At 37.4% G+C, this 17,451-nt stretch overlaps 3 protein-coding genes, 1 long non-coding RNA gene and 1 other non-coding gene across 18 annotated transcripts; 3 read left to right on the top strand and 2 right to left on the bottom strand.

Annotated features, from left to right (window-relative positions):
* The first annotated feature begins 200 nt into the window (after window positions 1–200).
* On the top strand, window positions 201–3,182 carry LOC104761936 (uncharacterized protein At4g14450, chloroplastic-like). Of its 4 annotated transcripts, none has more exons than XM_087507840.1 (5): window positions 201–1,625; window positions 1,826–1,895; window positions 2,078–2,405; window positions 2,580–2,656; window positions 2,869–3,182. In XM_087507840.1, the coding sequence occupies exon 1, from the start codon at window positions 260–262 to the stop codon at window positions 560–562; it is 303 nt and encodes a 100-aa protein (XP_087363966.1). In that variant the 5' UTR covers window positions 201–259; the 3' UTR covers window positions 563–1,625; window positions 1,826–1,895; window positions 2,078–2,405; window positions 2,580–2,656; window positions 2,869–3,182. The 4 variants fall into 4 exon arrangements, 1 of the variants encoding a protein (XP_087363966.1); XR_015594902.1 differs by having other exon boundaries at window positions 1,298–1,625; window positions 1,754–1,895; XR_015594904.1 differs by having other exon boundaries at window positions 1,305–1,625; window positions 2,583–2,656.
* A 1,028-nt stretch (window positions 3,183–4,210) lies between these two features.
* Window positions 4,211–4,281, bottom strand: TRNAG-GCC (transfer RNA glycine (anticodon GCC)). The gene has a single exon. It is a non-coding gene; the product is annotated as a tRNA-Gly (tRNA).
* A 1,100-nt stretch (window positions 4,282–5,381) lies between these two features.
* Window positions 5,382–8,357, top strand: LOC104761932 (ethylene response sensor 2). The gene is made up of 3 exons (XM_010485116.3): window positions 5,382–5,809; window positions 6,179–7,956; window positions 8,053–8,357. The coding sequence occupies exons 2-3, from the start codon at window positions 6,187–6,189 to the stop codon at window positions 8,179–8,181; spliced, it is 1,899 nt and encodes a 632-aa protein (XP_010483418.1). The 5' UTR covers window positions 5,382–5,809; window positions 6,179–6,186; the 3' UTR covers window positions 8,182–8,357.
* A 263-nt stretch (window positions 8,358–8,620) lies between these two features.
* LOC104761920 (TNF receptor-associated factor homolog 1b) lies at window positions 8,621–14,645 on the top strand. 7 transcript variants are annotated; one of them, XM_087507833.1, is made up of 13 exons: window positions 8,621–8,851; window positions 9,406–9,642; window positions 9,821–9,932; window positions 10,033–10,121; window positions 10,221–10,289; window positions 10,362–10,494; window positions 10,721–10,879; window positions 11,307–11,655; window positions 11,838–11,950; window positions 12,044–12,194; window positions 12,281–12,753; window positions 12,833–13,034; window positions 13,145–14,645. In XM_087507833.1, the coding sequence occupies exons 2-13, from the start codon at window positions 9,456–9,458 to the stop codon at window positions 14,351–14,353; spliced, it is 3,246 nt and encodes a 1,081-aa protein (XP_087363959.1). In that variant the 5' UTR covers window positions 8,621–8,851; window positions 9,406–9,455; the 3' UTR covers window positions 14,354–14,645. The 7 variants fall into 7 exon arrangements, with proteins under 7 accessions (XP_087363959.1, XP_087363961.1, XP_087363960.1 ...); XM_087507835.1 differs by having other exon boundaries at window positions 8,644–8,851; window positions 12,047–12,194; XM_087507834.1 differs by having other exon boundaries at window positions 8,647–8,851; window positions 9,403–9,642.
* A 594-nt stretch (window positions 14,646–15,239) lies between these two features.
* LOC104761911 (uncharacterized) lies at window positions 15,240–17,300 on the bottom strand. 5 transcript variants are annotated; one of them, XR_015594897.1, is made up of 5 exons: window positions 16,867–17,297; window positions 16,702–16,769; window positions 16,490–16,602; window positions 16,141–16,190; window positions 15,240–15,762 (listed from the first exon to the last, which is right to left on the bottom strand). It is a non-coding gene; the product is annotated as an uncharacterized LOC104761911 (long non-coding RNA). The 5 variants fall into 5 exon arrangements; XR_015594898.1 differs by having other exon boundaries at window positions 15,240–15,757; XR_015594900.1 differs by lacking the exon at window positions 16,141–16,190 and having other exon boundaries at window positions 16,867–17,300.
* Window positions 17,301–17,451: the final 151 nt, after the last annotated feature.

Raw genomic sequence — 17,451 nt, 5'->3', positions numbered from 1 at the left:
ATTTAAAAGAGGAAAAAGATTACTGATAGTCGGATAGTCCTCATAAAAGAGAATATAGTCAAAGTTATAATTTACTAGTTTAGTTTACTAGTCAAAAGGAAAGACACTTGACAAAAAAAGAAGCAAATAATTAAAAGATTCGACCGTTTAACCAAAACACAAGCCAAGCACACACTCTTGAACACTCCATTCTCTATATATACACACGAGTACTCGTATATAGATATTATCAAAATATATACAACAAGAAGTTCCGGCGATGTCGTCAACGGCAAGAAATATTTCCGGCGGAGGTAACCGAAAGTCCAGTAGGCTTCAGCGGCGTGCTCCACCGCCTCTAAAGATAAACCCTTCGGAAGCGAATTGGAAAGTGGCTATTCCTCTTTTATCACCTACGGAGTCGCCGCCGCAGAAGCCACCGGCTGTAATGAAGAGGGAGGAGCAACGGTGGGGAAAAGAAGCGGAGAAGCCCACGATATTTAAGAAGTGGCAGCACCCTGCGGCTCCGTTTTATTACCAGCCAGCGCCGTCATCGAATCAGCCGTTTGCATGGCCAAATTAACGACCACTAATTAGGTATAAATTGCATATATGTCATATGTGATAAAATTGCATATCTTATTTATATTAAACATGCTACCTATTATGTGTCATCTTTATGCAATATGTATGTTTGGTTTGATGTTGTTATTTCCTTCATATGTAACCATGAATTATAAACTAGCTATACTATATATAGTGTATTATTTCATATTAGACACGATCAACGAAGAAACTATAATCGCCGTATAATTTATGTGGCAATTATAAATTGGTTATTGATATTCGTTTGGCACTACAAAATATAAATTTTAATAAGAATTTCAGCAAGTAAATTAAATTTTATTTTATATATGTGTTCAGGTTGTAGACGCTTTTTATATCAAGATGTCTTTGTATATAACTAGTTGACAAAAAAAAAAAAAAAGTCGATTGGTAAATCTAATATAATTGGTTAACAAACGAAAACGTAAAAAATATGTTTTTAGGTAATTAACTAATGTAGAACGAGTACTGCATATAAAATATAACTTAAATATATAACTAGGGATCCATAAATCGAAATTTAATTACTTTGAATTAAAATTTCATAAAGAAAACAACTAAGACCATCATTAGTGGTAAGTTTTCTCTGGGTTACTCATGAAATTGGGCCCCAAAAACCCATTAATAGTCCAAACAGGAGAGAATGGTTGCTGCTGTGGGAAGGATCTGAAGCAATCCGTTAAGAACACTACGTCGTGGCCTTTTTGTCAGTGGTTATTGTGTAAATAAATATAAAAGCGGAATTTTTTTTTCTTCGCTATTTTCTTCTTCTTTCTTCCCAACTTTCTCTCTCTCTTCTCTGTGGAACGAAGCGGCGAAAAACAACCGATTGATCTGAAATCGGAAATAATCAATGGATTCACGTCGAATCCTATGGGTTTTCCGACTTAGATCTTGTGGTTGGTTGGTTACCCGGAGGCGATGGCTTCCAGATCGGCGAACGACGGTGGAGGTTTCTATATGGTGAGATAGGTGTACTGATTCTATCTGCAGCAAAAATACGGGGATACGTTTCATATAACGGGAAGACTATGGAAGAAGTAAGTCTCATCATATGCAATTGTATATATTTTAATGAATATATGGGCGCTTCTTTTTGTAGTACGTGGAGCTTTATCAGTTGGTGTAAAACTTAATAGAAGTACCTAAACTCTGAGAAGTGGTGTAGATTATCAGAAAAAGAAATGGAACAACGACCAGCATAATTCTGAATATTGTGTTTACACCTTTGCACGTTCAGCTAGAAGAAGAGGATACCTCTACCTTATGTGATCGGCTTCTTCCTGCTAGTTATTGGATTGCTAAGAACAGTGAGTGACCGGTCCGGATTATTTTTCAACATACGTTAGTTACCATTGAAGTTGACAATCCTTTCTTGTTTTAGTTTCTTCGTTTATGCTGTTTCTGGTCTTTATTGTTGGGTCATAGTGCTCATTAATTGTATAGTCTGAATTCAGCTTCTCATGTGTTGTTCTTTGAACTGTTTTTGTAGGCAAAGTTCCCCTCAATTTTGAGGATGTATCGTGATGCTCTCTGTATTTTGAGACTGCAGTCATAATGAAGACTGGTAGTTGGTGGTATAAGGACCGACTTCGCCGTTCCCTTGTGAGCTTATAACACTTAAGACGGCATATGGAGCTGGAATCATCGACGGAGATACTTTCATTTGGGGCGAGGATATGGATGAATCGGCTCCTATTCACATGGTTTACGGATTGGTACCTGCAATGGCCACTTGGGAAGGTGCGTATCTGGGAGAATTTGAGATCTCAGACAAATCTCATGGAGATGATTGTGGCAAAGGCGTTGTATCACGTTTGGTAAGCTTCAAATCCTTTCATTGAAGCTTTTTGTTATTGTCGTTTAGTTCTTGCTCTCTGCAAATAGGTTAGTTTGTGTACGACTGTTCCATGGGTGCTAGTAGTGAGTTTTCAGGCTGCTAGTGTGTTCTGTTTTTAACAAGATGGTTTGATTTTTTTTTTTTTTGTATGTAGAAGATTGGTTTGGAACTTGCAGTTGCAGGTTAAAACTGCAGGGAATGTTTAGAGGGATGTAGTAGAATCACCCAAAGGTAAATTCTCAATCTGTATCAATATCTGATGCTCTGGTTGTTGTTTTCTATGAAGTTCCAAAAATTCTTGCTGCTGCGTATCTTACTTCATACGAGTCAAGTTGGATAATTGGAGGCCTTCAGATACATATACTTGAACAGATTGATGAGTGAGATTTTTTGTTAATGACACATAAACTTGAGCTAAATTTGGGAGATGTACATGATTTCAGAGTCAGGTCATGGAGATATACCCTGAAGAAGTAACCGTAATCTATAGCTTAAACCGGATATGGCCCTCGCTACAGTCAATATACTCAGTTGGAAGTCAAACCTTATATAACTTGCTTCAAATACTGACTCTTAAGCTCAGAAACTAACATTCTGTTTCAGGGAGTATTTGTTTCATCATTGGGCTAGTCAGTTATACACACATGGGGTATGCATCACCATATATTTTGAATTTTGTAAAATATGTTTAATATTCCAAAATTTGTAAAATATGTATAAGATTCCAAAGTTTTACCTAATATAAATTTTTTAATAATTGTTTTGTCATTTTAGATTATTAAAGTTTGATAATTACTAAACACAAATTAAAAAATTATTATTGAAAAGATTGAACAACCTTCTTTGGGTTCTCTAGTAAATGAATGATTTTGCAAAAATACTCTTAAGGTTGTTTTACTTAAATTACTATTAATTACATGATTAATTAATTTGAGAGTAACTTAGGAGAGGTACTCCACTAATGATGCTCTAACGTTCATTTCGAAATATTTCTCGTACGTACTTAATTTTGCAAGATAAGTTCGGCTAGATACATTATTTGGAGTGTGATGAGTAGCGACATGACATCATCCGGTTCACTAAAGCTTAACTAAGTACGTAGCTTGGAGTTGTTGGGCTGTACGTTTACTGTTTAGCATTCCGAAAACCCATTAGAAAATTCATACGTACGTTAACAGCTAGCCGAGGGTCGATGAATAAAAAGTATACAGAAAGGGATCATAATTTTCAGCTTTCCAACACTGAAAGCTCGATTTTAAGGCAAATTGCTGTTATCACGAATTGACATGTGGTATCAGAGTTTTAGGTTTGTTCGTGCCTGTGTAATCAAGAAAGAAGGCAACAACTAGGGAACCAATTAACTCATATAGTAAGTTTCAGATCCGTATCCAAATTACCAAATTTAGTCCTTCTCCTGCATTGTAAATGAAACGTCTATCAGACATTACTAGTATTGTACTGATCGCCTTTAAAGACAAAGATCTGTGGTCTCATGCAAAAAGTAAAATGATTCTGTGTACATCTGTTTTGATTTGCATATGTATTGGCTTAAGTGGAAAAGGTGCATGCACTATTTTTTTATTTCTTTGATAGAAAAAAAAGAAGAGCTTTATGATGCATGCATTCGTACCAGGGATTTCTCAAAAAAGACAAGAGACATTTGTATTGTATCTGTGACCAGAATGTGGACAGAAAAGTAAAGGAATCAGCACGTGTTCATCACTTGACACGTCGCAATAGCAATTGAATTTTTTTTAAAGTTCACATATTAGCAAAAAAACTAACTGCACCAGCCGGGAATCGAACCCGGGTCTGTACCGTGGCAGGGTACTATTCTACCACTAGACCACTGGTGCTTGTTCGAACATACACTCAAATTAGGTTCTAAATAAGAATAAATATTGTAAATTGACCACTAACTCCAAATGTTCCTAGTGAGTAATAAGATTTTGTTGGGTGCATATTTTTTTTTTACTGAAAATGATTCGTTGTTGGTTATTTTTAGTTATACTGTATGCTGCTTGTACTAATTTCAAAAGGACAATCAAAATGTACAGTATTGCATGTATAGTATATGATAATTTTTTTAACAAAAAAAAGAGTTTCGGTTTTTTAAAAATAAAAGATAGTGTGGGTCTGAATATCATATCGATTTCTTGAAAGGGAAACATTACCAAATGTGAAAATTGCCAACAAAAATTAGATATTTTAGGATCCAAAGAGATGCTCATGCACTTAAAGAGAGAGACTCATTTTGTGAAAAGAGTTAAGTTGCGGTAGGCCCAAGCACAAAAAATTGATTCGGTATGTTATTGAATAAGAGATGGAGTGTTTAACTAAATCATGTCTAAGTAGAAAGGTAGGTCAATATAACGTGTAAGAAACGAAAAATCGAATAAATAGCATCCATATATTAATATTGTCTAACTCGAATAATAATGTATATAGTGAGGAGTTTAGTTTAGTTAGACACTACATACTTGCAATTCATAGTCTAGCTAATATAACTTTGATTAAATTTAGTCATGTACAAATCATTGACAATAGAAAATAAATTAACTAAATATTATAATAAGAGATCAAACATTCCGAGCCCACGGTATATTATACATTTATACTCTAATCGTATTCATATGTTTAAAATTCATGAAAATCATCCATGTGAATATGTGATGATATAAAATATTTAGCTAGTATATAGTAATAAATTAGTTCTGTACATAAATCAGTACTAATAAACTGGAAACGTATATACTATCCAAGAAAAAAATTATATATTTTAGGTAACTAAACTAATAAATCTATAAAAAAAAAATATATATATATATTTTAGGTAATTAACTAAATTAATAAATCTAAAATTAGATAGGTGATAAAAATCTTGAGAATATGGTAATTAAGTAGGGGATACCTAAAAAAAGAAAGAAAGAAAAAAAATAAGAAAAGAGGGGGGGGGGGGGAATTGAATTTGGTAAGAGTCCACGTAGGTCAAGGGAAGAAGATGTCGTGCTCGTGTTGTGTTCCAAACGAAAAGTGGTCTATGTTCTCTTCATGTACCCGTTTATTGGGCCCCACCCACCCCCTCTTTCCTTCTTCCCTCTTCAGTCTCTCTCTCCAAAACGTAAATTTACTCGGCACTCGCAGACACAGAAGAGAGAGAGCGAGACTCATCCTCCTCACACAAAATTTACTCCTATCTCTCTCTCTCTCTCTACATTCTCTGATGAGTTTCATGAGATTGAGGGAGAGACATTCACAGAAGAAACCCACAACATAGAGTTTAAACAAAAAAGACTCGTTTCCTTTTTCTTTTAAAAACCTTCAGAAGGAAGATTTTTGGCTGATCCTTGTTTGAATATAGGATACTAATCCCAAGTCCCAAAGGTAATAATGGTTTCTGATGAATGTGAGATGGTTTTATTGCTAATTTGTTTAGGCTTTACTCTCGATTGTACATCTTTGCAACTTTCTGCGGATTTTATGAGGAGTCAGTAGATTTCATTCATGATTTGTTTGGTGATAAGAAGAAAATATTAGAATCTCTAATGAATGAATGTTTCAATTAACTTTACTCTTCATTTTGAATTTTGAATCTTTTCCTGATTTTGATTTTCAAGAAACCATCTTTGAAATTCCAACCTTTTTGACCCATAATTTAATTGGAAAAGTCTCGAATTCCGATTCTGGGTACGAACCCAAAAAAAAAAAAAAAAAAAACTCACTTTTTTCTTTGTTGTTTGTTGTTGTTGTCAGGGTAATCGATGTTAAAGATAACATTGTTAGTTCAATGGCTTGTGTTCTTCTTCTTGTTCCTAGTTGTCTCCGTCGCCGCTTCCGCGGAAGACGACGGCAGCTTCTCCATATGCAACTGCGACGACGAAGACAGTATCTTTAGCTTCGAGTCTATCCTCGAATCTCAAAAAGTCGGCGACTTTCTCATCGCCATCGCTTACTTCTCCATCCCAATCGAGCTTCTCTACTTCGTCAGCCGCACCAATGTGCCTTCCCCTTACAATTGGGTCGTCTGCGAGTTTATTGCCTTCATTGTTCTCTGTGGCATGACCCATTTGCTCTCTGGTTTCACCTACGGGCCTCACTCTCCTTGGGTCATGACTGCTGTCACCGTCTTCAAGATGCTCACTGGGATTGTCTCTTTCCTTACCGCCCTCTCGTTAGTCACTCTCTTACCATTGCTTCTCAAGGCTAAGGTTCGTGAGTTTATGTTGAGTAAGAAGACTAGAGAGCTTGATCGTGAGGTTGGCATCATTATGAAGCAGACTGAGACCAGTTTGCATGTTCGTATGCTCACTACCAAGATTAGGACGTCTCTCGATCGACACACCATCCTGTACACGACGCTTGTGGAGTTGTCCAAGACCTTGGGGCTCAAGAACTGTGCGGTTTGGATCCCTAATGAGATCAAGACGGAGATGAATCTTACGCATGAGTTGGGACCCACGGATGATGATGAGAATGTGGGTGGTTACGCTGGGTTTTCTATACCCATTACTGAGTCTGATGTTGTGAGGATTAAGAGAAGCGAGGAGGTGAATATGTTGAGCTCTGGCTCTGCCCTTGCCTCGGTGACTTGCCGAGGCAAACCAGGTCCTACTGTTGGGATAAGAGTCCCAATGCTTCGTGTTTGTAACTTTAAAGGTGGAACACCTGAGGCGATCCACATGTGTTATGCGATCTTGGTTTGTGTGCTTCCGTTGAGACTGGCCCGGAACTGGAATTATCAAGAGCTGGAGATTGTTAAGGTTGTGGCTGATCAAGTGGCGGTTGCCATCTCTCACGCCGTGATTCTTGAAGAATCTCAGCTTATGAGAGAGAAGCTTGCGGAACAGAACAGAGCGCTTCAGGTGGCAAGGGAGAACGCGCTGAGAGCTAATCAAGCCAAGGCTGCGTTCGAGCGGATGATGAGCGATGCCATGAGGCGTCCAGTGCGGTCCATTCTCGGGTTGCTTCCTTTGATCATTCAAGACGGGAAACTACCGGAGAACCAGACGGTTATCGTGGATGCGATGAAGAGAACCAGCGAGTTGCTTTTACAGCTTGTGAACAACGCTGGAGATATAAACAGCGGCAAAATACGCGCTGCAGAGACGCATTGTTTTAGTCTGCATTCGGTCGTGAAGGAAACAGCTTGCTTGGCGAGGTGTTTATGTGTTGGGAACGGTTTTGGTTTCTCAGCTGAAGTTTATAGAGCATTGCCTGATTATGTTGTAGGTGATGATAGAAGGGTGTTTCAAGTGATCTTGCATATGCTTGGGGTTTTAATGAACCGAAAGATCAAAGGGAATGTGACTTTATGGGTTGTACCAGAAATCGGAAACTCGGAAGTATTACATAGGAAAAATAACCAAGAAGCGGTTTGGCGACAAGGCTATTCCAAAGAATACATTGAAGTTAGATTCGGATTTGAGGTAGCTGCAGAAGGCGAAGTGAGTAGTAGTAGTAGTAGTAGTAGTAGTAATAGTAGTAACCTGGAGGAGGGTCCGAGTCTCGACATCTGCGAAAACTTTGTAAAGGTTAGAGAATTTTGTTTGTATATTTGTTTTTGGCTACTGCACCTGAATGTGTTAGATGATGACATGGTTGAACTCTTTATCTTGTTTTGTGACCAGTATATGCAGGGGAATATTCGGGTTGTGGAGGACGGTCTAGGTTTGGTGAAAAGCCTATCGGTTGTTTACAGATTCCAACTCAGGCGATCGGTAATGTCGCGGGGAGGTGGATATTCAACTAGTCACTGATCGATCGTTGGGAGGAATGTAGTGGAAAAAGAGACTAATGGGTGGAATATGAGAATTTGTAAAAATAGTAGGGGGGTTTTTGAGATAATAGAGAGAGAGAGAGGCTAAAAACGTTGTCGTTTGGTTGTATAAAACCTGAAAGTTAACTAGGTTTTTAACCTATCATGTAGGTAAAAGGTATGGTTCAGACTTGTTGCTCGATAACAGAATTATAAAAAGTTAAAAAAAGGGAAAAAAAAATGTGTCCGAGGATGTACTTTTTTTGTATATCTTGTCTCATCGATGTAATGTTTTTGATTATTTAAACATATTAAAAGCAAAAAGAAAATAAGCTATAGAGATACTGATTTCAAAGATTACGATTTTATATTTATGGTTAAAAATAGAGAAAATTGATTAATAAAATTATATTGTTAAAAGTTACTGTATCTTTTTAATTAAGTGTGTTTTTACTTTTTTTTTAATAACATAGAGGGAGAGAGAGAGAGAGCTGTTTCGTGCGACCTCTCTTTTTTTTTTTTTTTTTTTTTTGTTGTTGTTGTTGTTTGTTCGGTCTCTCAATTGGTAGAATCTCTAACGAGAGAGAGAGAGAGAGAGAGAGCTGCTCCCGTTTAACCCATTCAACGAATTTAGAGCTTTGCTTGTATTATTCTTCTCCAATCCCTCTCAGGTTCGCTTCTTCTTCGATCTACACGATTGCCCCCCCCCCCCCCCCCCCCTTAACTCCCTCCTCCCTCTCCCTTCCTTTTATATATCTTGTTCGGATTTTGCGAGGCTTAGGGGCTGTCTCTACGGGTTTCTGATTTCCCCGATCGTTGATTTCATCTGGGCTTTTGTTTTGCTTTTAAGTTTCCGAATAATTAAGATGTTTCTCTAAGAGATTTATTTGTAGCTCTCGATAGACAAAACCAATTTATTATTATTATTAATCTTGTTGTTCCTCTTAATTTCTTTTTGATTGGAGATTTTTTTTTTTTGTTAGGGTTTATTGCCCCCGTGGGATGATCTGATTTGGGTTTTTAAGGGTTTCGTTTTTTTATGCAATGGATTTTGTAAATCTATATATTAATTTTGCTGATTGAACCTTTTTTGAAGATGGTTGCAATTTGATCCAAAATTTTATGACCGTTTCAGCAATTGAACACTACTATTATATCTTTCTTTTTGCCATCTCAGTGGCATATTGATAGAATCTGATTTGTTTGCTCCGTTTGTTTAAAGGAGAGAGAGAGAGAGAGAGAGAGAGAGAGCTTTGACGGGAAAAAAACAAATTCATGGCAGAGAGTGCTAATGAAGAATCTGGGGTTGGACGATCAGTAGAGGAGACTTCGAATGGACAACACAGTTCCAGTCCATCAGGAGAAGCAATCTCTGAGTGGCGCTCTTCTGTTCAAGTGGAGAACGGCACTCCTTCCACATCCCCACCTTACTGGGATCTCGATGACGACGATGATTCTTCTGGTACTCTCTCTCTTTTTATTTCCCCTCCACTCTCGCTTTACTTCACTTTCATTCTTTCTACATTTGCCTAATCCTTGCAGTTGTTTGGTTTTGTGCTTTATTACATTCTCTCTTTTTTTTTTTTTTTTTTATGTGTGTGTTTCAGCTGTTTAATGTGAATTTTATTTGTTTCTCCCAGGTCTTAAACCCTCTCAGTTATTTGGAAAATATACTTGGAAGATTCCGAAATTTTCAGAAATCAACAAAAGGGAGCTCCGTAGCAGTGTTTTTGAAGCTGGCGGCTACAAATGGTACATGCCTTCTGTTATTCTCTTTCTCTTCTTTATTATATATTCTCCCAACTTGGGATGCGACTTCTTACGGCTCTATTTTTATTCTTCAATGTTTCAGGTATATTTTAATTTATCCACAAGGCTGTGATGTTTGTAATCATCTCTCCTTGTTTCTCTGTGTTGCAAACTATGATAAACTACTTCCAGGCTAGTAAATTTTGTTCACTGGTACTGCATTGTCCTTTTTCTCTCTCTCTCTCTCTGGATACCTGTTCATGTTGGTTCTTTTTGCTATCTTGGACACAGGCTGGAGTCATTTCGCTCAGTTTACTATATCTGTGGTCAATAATGATATAAAGAAATCCAAGTATTCTGGTGAATTTTTTAGTCTTATATTTATTTGCCCCCCGTTTATACACGCAGACAACTGAATTCACTTCTTTGCAGATACATTGCACCGGTTTTGGAAGAAAGAGCATGATTGGGGATGGAAAAAGTTTATGGAGTTACCGAAATTACAGGAAGGCTTCATCGATGATACTAACTGTCTTACAATTGAAGCTCAGGTGCAGGTGATCAGGTAATGCAAGATTTACTCTATGTAAATCTATGAGCATAGATTTACATAGTCTATGAGTATAAAATTTACCACACCTTCCATTTTTTTCCATGCTGCCATTCACTTACAGCTCGATAGGTTCATATGTTCTTCAGTTATACACATGTGATAAGATTATATTCTTTCATTTCTTTGGTATTACTGATTTATGCATTGTGGATAATATCTCTATAATTGTTCCTTGCAGGGAGAGGGTGGACCGACCTTTTCGCTGCCTTGATTGTGGTTATAGGAGAGAACTTGTTAGGGTGTATTTGCCGAATGTAGAGCAAATTTGCCGTCGTTTTGTTGAAGAGAGAAGAAACAAACTCGGGAGGTTGATAGAGGACAAGGCGAGATGGACAAGGTATTTAACACTTCAACTTGTACCCTTAACTCCTCCAGATTTCAGATGATAAGTGAGTAGGCAGTACTGTGGTTACCTTACCTCTTCTTTTTATGAAACCATGCAGTGTTAGAATAGATTGTTTTCCACCATGCGTTTGGAGTCCAAATTTTATTTTATTTTTAGTGTAAATTTTTATTTTGTGGCTGTGGCTCTTCACTATCTCTGATTTACAAGTCTTGATAGCCAAGGTTGAGATGCTGAGACGGAAAATCCCTAAAAGAGGATGTGGGATTTTTTCTTTAGTTCAACGCACTTGTTGAAGGCCAGGATTTATACCAATCTAGTATAGTATTGTTGCCTTACTTTTATACTTCCTGTGATATCTTTCTCTCTGAAAGTTAAGCAATGTTCCCTAAAAGGAGTGGGTTATCATTCTTGGTTGCAGCTTCGGTGTCTTCTGGTTAGCGATGGACCAAAACTCTAGGCGTCGGATGTCTAGGGAGAAAATGGCTGTAATCCTAAAAGGAGTTGTAAAACAGTTTTTCATAGAAAAAGAAGTTACATCAACTTTGGTGATGGATTCCTTGTATAGTGGGTTGAAGGCTCTTGAAGGCCAAACCAAGAACACGAAAGCTAAGCCAAGACTGTTAGATGCCAAGGAATTGCCAGCTCCGATTGTTAGCGTGGACAAAGATATGTTTGTATTAGTTGATGATGTGCTGTTACTCCTAGAGACAGCTGCTCTAGAGCCATTGCCTCCAAAAGATGAGAAAGGTCCCCAAAACCGTACAAAGGTCGGCTTCATGGGTTATTAAAATAGTTCTGGCTGTAATTCTTTTATCTGTTATCGTATCTGCAGTCATGTTTATTTTCATTTTTTGTCGTTGGTCATTCATTATTCCGTTTCAGAGGACGTGTTGCATAGAAAGTTACTTGTATTGAAAAACTTAGGTTCTGTTCTTTGATGCGAATCTAGGATGGCAATGATGGAGAAGAGGTCAACAAGGAAGCCTATGAGCGTGATGAGAGACGTTTAACTGAGCTGGGTAGACGAACTGTAGAGATATATGTTCTTTCCCATATCTTCAGGTAACAATGCATAATATTATTCTATACGGCATGCCATTGTGTTCTTCCTTTATGTGCTTATGTATCATAATTCAATATCTCTGAGAATTGCAGCAGTAAAATCGAGGTTGCATATCAAGAAGCTATTGCGCTAAAAAGGCAGGAAGAACTTATCCGTGAGGAAGAGGAAGCATGGTTGGCTGAAACCGAACAAAGGGCCAAAAGAGGAACAGCTGAGAGAGAGAAGAAATCTAAGAAGAAACAGGTGTGGTACTTTCTACTCCTTCTGTTTGTCCTGGACAAGTTGGTGGATGTTGATGAGAGTTTCTTTGGTTGTTGAACATTTTATAGGCGAAACAGAAACGGAATAAAAATAAAGGGAAGGACAAAAGGAAGGAAGAAAAGGTAAGTTTTGCAACACATGAAAAGGATCTTGGGGCAAACCAAAACGATGGGGAAGAAAAGGATTCTGTCATAGAGACAGCCCAATCCTCAGCTGAAAAGCCTGATACTCTGGGAGATGTGTCTGACATATCTGATTATGTGAATGGTTCAGCTGACATTCTTCAGCCTGATTTAGAAGATAGGGATAGTAGTCCCGTTCATTGGGATACTGACGCCGTAGAAATTCATCCTCCGTCATCAGGAGGGAGCAGCAGAGGAATAGGCATTTCCATATCTGCACCCAATGGAATTGCAGAAAGGAAGAGTCAGTCCACTATGGATGATAGCTCTTCAACTTGTTCTAATGATTCTGTCCGGTCGGGGGTTACTAATGGGTCCTACCAGGGGAATACCTTCCGAAACCAGAAGTCGCCAAACAAGTAAGCTTGTTTCTGGCTCCGCTTGTTTCCTTGTTTTTTCTCAGTTCTGAATTATAATGATACACCTTGTGATTTGCAGAGGAAAGAACCAACAAGTAAAAGCAACATCTGATGCCCACAGTTTAGCGAGTGAGACAGATGATCAACCTTCAACACTTGGAACAGACCCAAAGAGTCGGAATTATTCTTCCGAGGCAAGCAACGCTGGTGAATCTGATTGGGTTGTTGTCTCCCACACCCAGGAGCCAGAGGGTTCTCGAAATCGTAATTCTGTTGGGAAGGTTGGTCATTCATGCTTTTAGTGTTTGAAATTAGAAGTCGCTGATTGAATTATTGGTTTCATGCAAAGACTTCCAGAATTTTACAATGGTTATCTGTTTTTTAAATCCAGGAACGCAGCATGGCTCAAAGCATTGTGAACTCGGTCGACATGGATCGACCTAAAGAGAGAAGCACTGCTGTACTTTCTTCTCCCAGAAGTTTTACCAAGAATTCTTCACCATTGTTAACTCAGTCGAAACCGGAGAAAAAGAGTGTATCAACCGCAGACTCTATTCCAAACAAAAAAATAGTGTCAGCAACTGGGCCACCTTCATCAAGTCAAGTAGTAGTTCCTTCGTCGGATATTCGACCTCAAACTGTTGGTCTCAGAGCTGATGTTCAAAAAATCTCTGCTCCAAAACAACCAGCAGCAACAACTACGATATCAAGGCCTTCTAGTGCTCCGATAATCCCTGCGATGCAACCTGCTCCCATCACTGTCTCCTCGTCGGTTCAAATGACAACATCCCTTCCCCGTTCGGTTAGCTCAGCTGGTCGTCTAGGTCCTGATCCATCCTTACACAATCAACAAACTTACACTCCGCAATCCTATAAGCACGCCATAGTTGGTAACTCTCTTGGTTCATCATCTAGTTTCAACCACCACCCAAACTCTCATGGAGTTGTTCCAAGCACATTGCCATCATCATCATACTTGCAAACACCGACATCATCATCTTATCAGTCGAGCTTCCCTTTTAGTCAAGATGGTGGGCACTTGTGGACAGGAAGGAATTTGAATTCTGTAAACATTGGCATGAACAAGCCTTATACAGCCGCCGCCACTAGCAACAGATCCCTGAACCACGTGGACATGCAGATTGCGCAGCAACAAGCACAAAGCTTGATGACAGATGAGTTTCCTCACCTGGACATCATCAACGATTTGCTGGAAGACGAACAGTGCAGCAACATGGTGTTTAACGGAAGCGTATTCAACCCATCCCAACAGCAAGTGTTCAACGGGGGGCAGTACTCGTCATACCAGGGGGGTGATGCAGGTGAGTTATTTTCTGGTGGTGGCAGGTCGAGGAGTTTAGGAGAAGAAGGATTCCATTACATGCCAGGAGGAGGATATGTAGATGGTATGATGCCGACACAGTGGCAAATGGCGAACATGGACTTGTCATTGCTAGCAATGAGGAACAATAATAACATGGAAGATGCAACATCGCCAGGAAATTACCATCACACATACTATGGAATGGAGTCTGGGAACCCGAGTTTTTCGTCTGGGATAAACGGGTACACAGAGTTCAGGCCATCGAACGGTCACTGAGAGACAGGGGGTGGCGTAAACCTCTCAGCAGCAACTTCTGAGGAAATGAAGCAAAAGGAGAGAGGTGAACTGGGGGATTTGTAATGAATTTATAAAAAAAAGAAAAAGAAAAAGAAAAAGAAATCATGAAAATACAATTTGTGTAAAGAGAGAGTTTGTCTTTGGCCTTATTCCTCCTCTACGTTTCAAATGAATTTCTTTTCTCTTTTTTTTTTTGCCATATACAGTAAAAACCTCTATGAATTAATAATGGGTCAATGATTTTATATTAATTTATAGATAAATTGCTATTTATTATCTTCTAACAGAAATTAATTGTCGGGGTATTTTGTTATTGTTAAAATTCTTTAAAATCCAGTTTAACGAAAATAAAATTAATTTTTGTGGATATTATAAACTTATGGTTCTGGAATGAATTTTTTATATTTAGAAAAAAAATATTAACAATAAATTATAAAGACTAGATTAAATCTGCGATAAGCCGCGGGATTGGTTTATTTATTTATTTATTTTTTTTTTTTTTTTTTTATGATTTCATGATGTAATATATATGTTCTTTGATATCAAATTTCATAAATTTTTGATAACTCAATGATTATTTAGTATTTTAGTATTATTTTTATTTTCATATGATACTTGAGTTTTTTATTTCATAAATTTAATTTACATATATTTTAATTTTTTTATGTTAAAAAATAAATATTTGTTTCTTTGACTTGAAAATTATATTCTTCTCTTACTAAAACAATACTGAATATTTTGGATGTTAATATAGTTAATCCAAAATTTTCGGTTTTCATTAAACCAAAATTAGATATATATTTGAAAATGAAAGTGTCTTCCAATAAAATTAAAATTGAGTTTTTATTTCTACAATAAAACATTATTTCTTAGCTTACAAAATGAAAGTTATCTTATACGTGAGAATGTTTACATTGAAAGCAGGACATAGAAATAAGATACAAAGTTTGTATGAAGCATAATCGGTTCCTTTGCTAAGCGATCCAAACTTGAATTCAAACTATAAACAAATATCATATGTATATAAAACTCAACCAAGTAGAAGATATAATTTAGGTTGACATCAGTTGCAAGCTCACATTTGCTTCTCCTATATGCTTCTAAATTTGCTATTAACGTTCATCAGCTGTGTGGGTTAATTCTGATCGGGACCTGCTTCTAGACTACTGTGTTTTTCCTCATCTCACCAACAGATCTTCCTCTTCGGCATACTTTGCAGATATCCGACACAAGCCACAGTCTCCACTTCACATGCATTAATTATTTAGACCCAGAAACACTCAGGTGAAACCATTTCTGATTATCTTCACTGTCACCACAATAGCCAGGTCTCAACACGATGGCCTCATGCTGTCAATAGTACTTCAGAAAAGACAAAGGTCTCTGACCTTGAGGACAATAAGTTTATGAGAATAGACCGTGCAAACAGCAGCAAAAGACAAAGAATATTGCAAGGAAAAAAAACTCAAACCTGAAGATAATAATGTTAAAGAGAATGAAAAATTAAAGAAAACAATTTCCAAAATGTTCAGTGTGTTTACGGAACTTGCGAATGTTTCTCATGTAGAATTTTATAACCACACAAAAATCTTGGATTTTAATGAGCCTCTCATAACCACCTGTTCTTCTACTGCGACTTTAGTTGGAATTTACGGAGATTGGTCACCTCAAGAACAGGTTTAGTGCAACAAAGAGATTAGGAAGATACTTAAATATCAGTGCAACAGTTAGCTCATGGTTTAACAAGCGCTTATATATCTCTCTACCTTAACACCTTCAGATCAATTGAGACTCCTTACAGGTTCAAAGAGAGGTTCTGATACGAAACAGAATGTAGAGTGTGAGAGACTCGCAGCCGTAGCTTGCTTTAGACATGTAACATAATCGGTTTGCAAATATTTAGGAGCATAATATACATTATAAGATACTAACTGCATCAACATAACGTCTAATACAAAACGCTGGCTAAATCTATCTAACGATCAGAAACTTCAAAAAATGTTGAACAGCTAAAGGCCTGACTTGTCCACAACACGAAAGTAACTTCACCAACTAATACTAATTTGATAATCATAATAAACCTAGAGATGGAACCATTGTGAGAAGAAAACTTACATAAGGAACACATTCTGTGTTGCGTCTCCTAAGATGTTGGACTCGAAACTCAGCCACTGGTCTAATGTGATGTAATCTTAGCCGATACAACTCGGTTAAAATACACTCAGTTCCTTGAAAACAAAATGTGACACACAAAATCAAATACAAATTATGTTCACTACATATTACCTTATCATCTCTAGAATTGCAAATGTTACACAGCTTTTTACCACACAAAAATAACTCTCCTCTTTCACCGGAGCACTCATCTTTTTCTCCTTTGGATCTCCTCCAATTTCTAGATTTCAAACACATCAATACAATCTCAAATTCACAGCCTACAAATCTTCCCTACTCCCCAAAATTAAGAGACATAAAGAATAAAATTATGTTACCTGGGAACGAAAAGTAGAAGAAGAAGAAACCCATCATCGTCAGATCTGATGAACATATTCTGGTGGATCGAAGAAGAAGAAATCCACCACAAGCGATCGACCATCGACGGGGCTAACATCATCGTCGGATCTGCTCAGATTGGTAGAGAGAGCCATGGCTAGGATCATCAACACAGTCGGACCATGGTATAAACGGCGCCGAATAAGAAGAAATCAGGCATTCAACAGAACAGTCGATCCATTGTATCACGACGACGAACAAGAAATTGAGCCATTGATTAAAAGCTATTGTTTCCAAAATCATCTCAGCTGTATTAATGTTATAATTTGATAGGGTATAAATTTGTACTGAGGTGTCAAAGACATGGCTCAAAGTTAAGGCTAAGGTGTCATGCGTCTGGAGGAGAGAGAAACACTTCTTCTTTTATTGTATTGATTATAGATAAATTTACTTATATATATATATGACATACAAAAATGTAGATTTATAAATAATAATTGTCAATAATCGTATTTTAGTAGTTTATAAAACTATAAAAATGACAATGAGATTGAAAGTACAGAAAGGAAAAAAAAGAAGAAGAG

This window comes from Camelina sativa, chromosome 3, assembly GCF_030686135.1.
Source record: "Camelina sativa cultivar CO46 ecotype springtype chromosome 3, ASM3068613v1".
NCBI lineage: Eukaryota > Viridiplantae > Streptophyta > Magnoliopsida > Brassicales > Brassicaceae > Camelina > Camelina sativa.
Note: the sequence above shows the minus strand (reverse complement) of the source record. Positions and strands in the feature narration are given on the sequence as shown.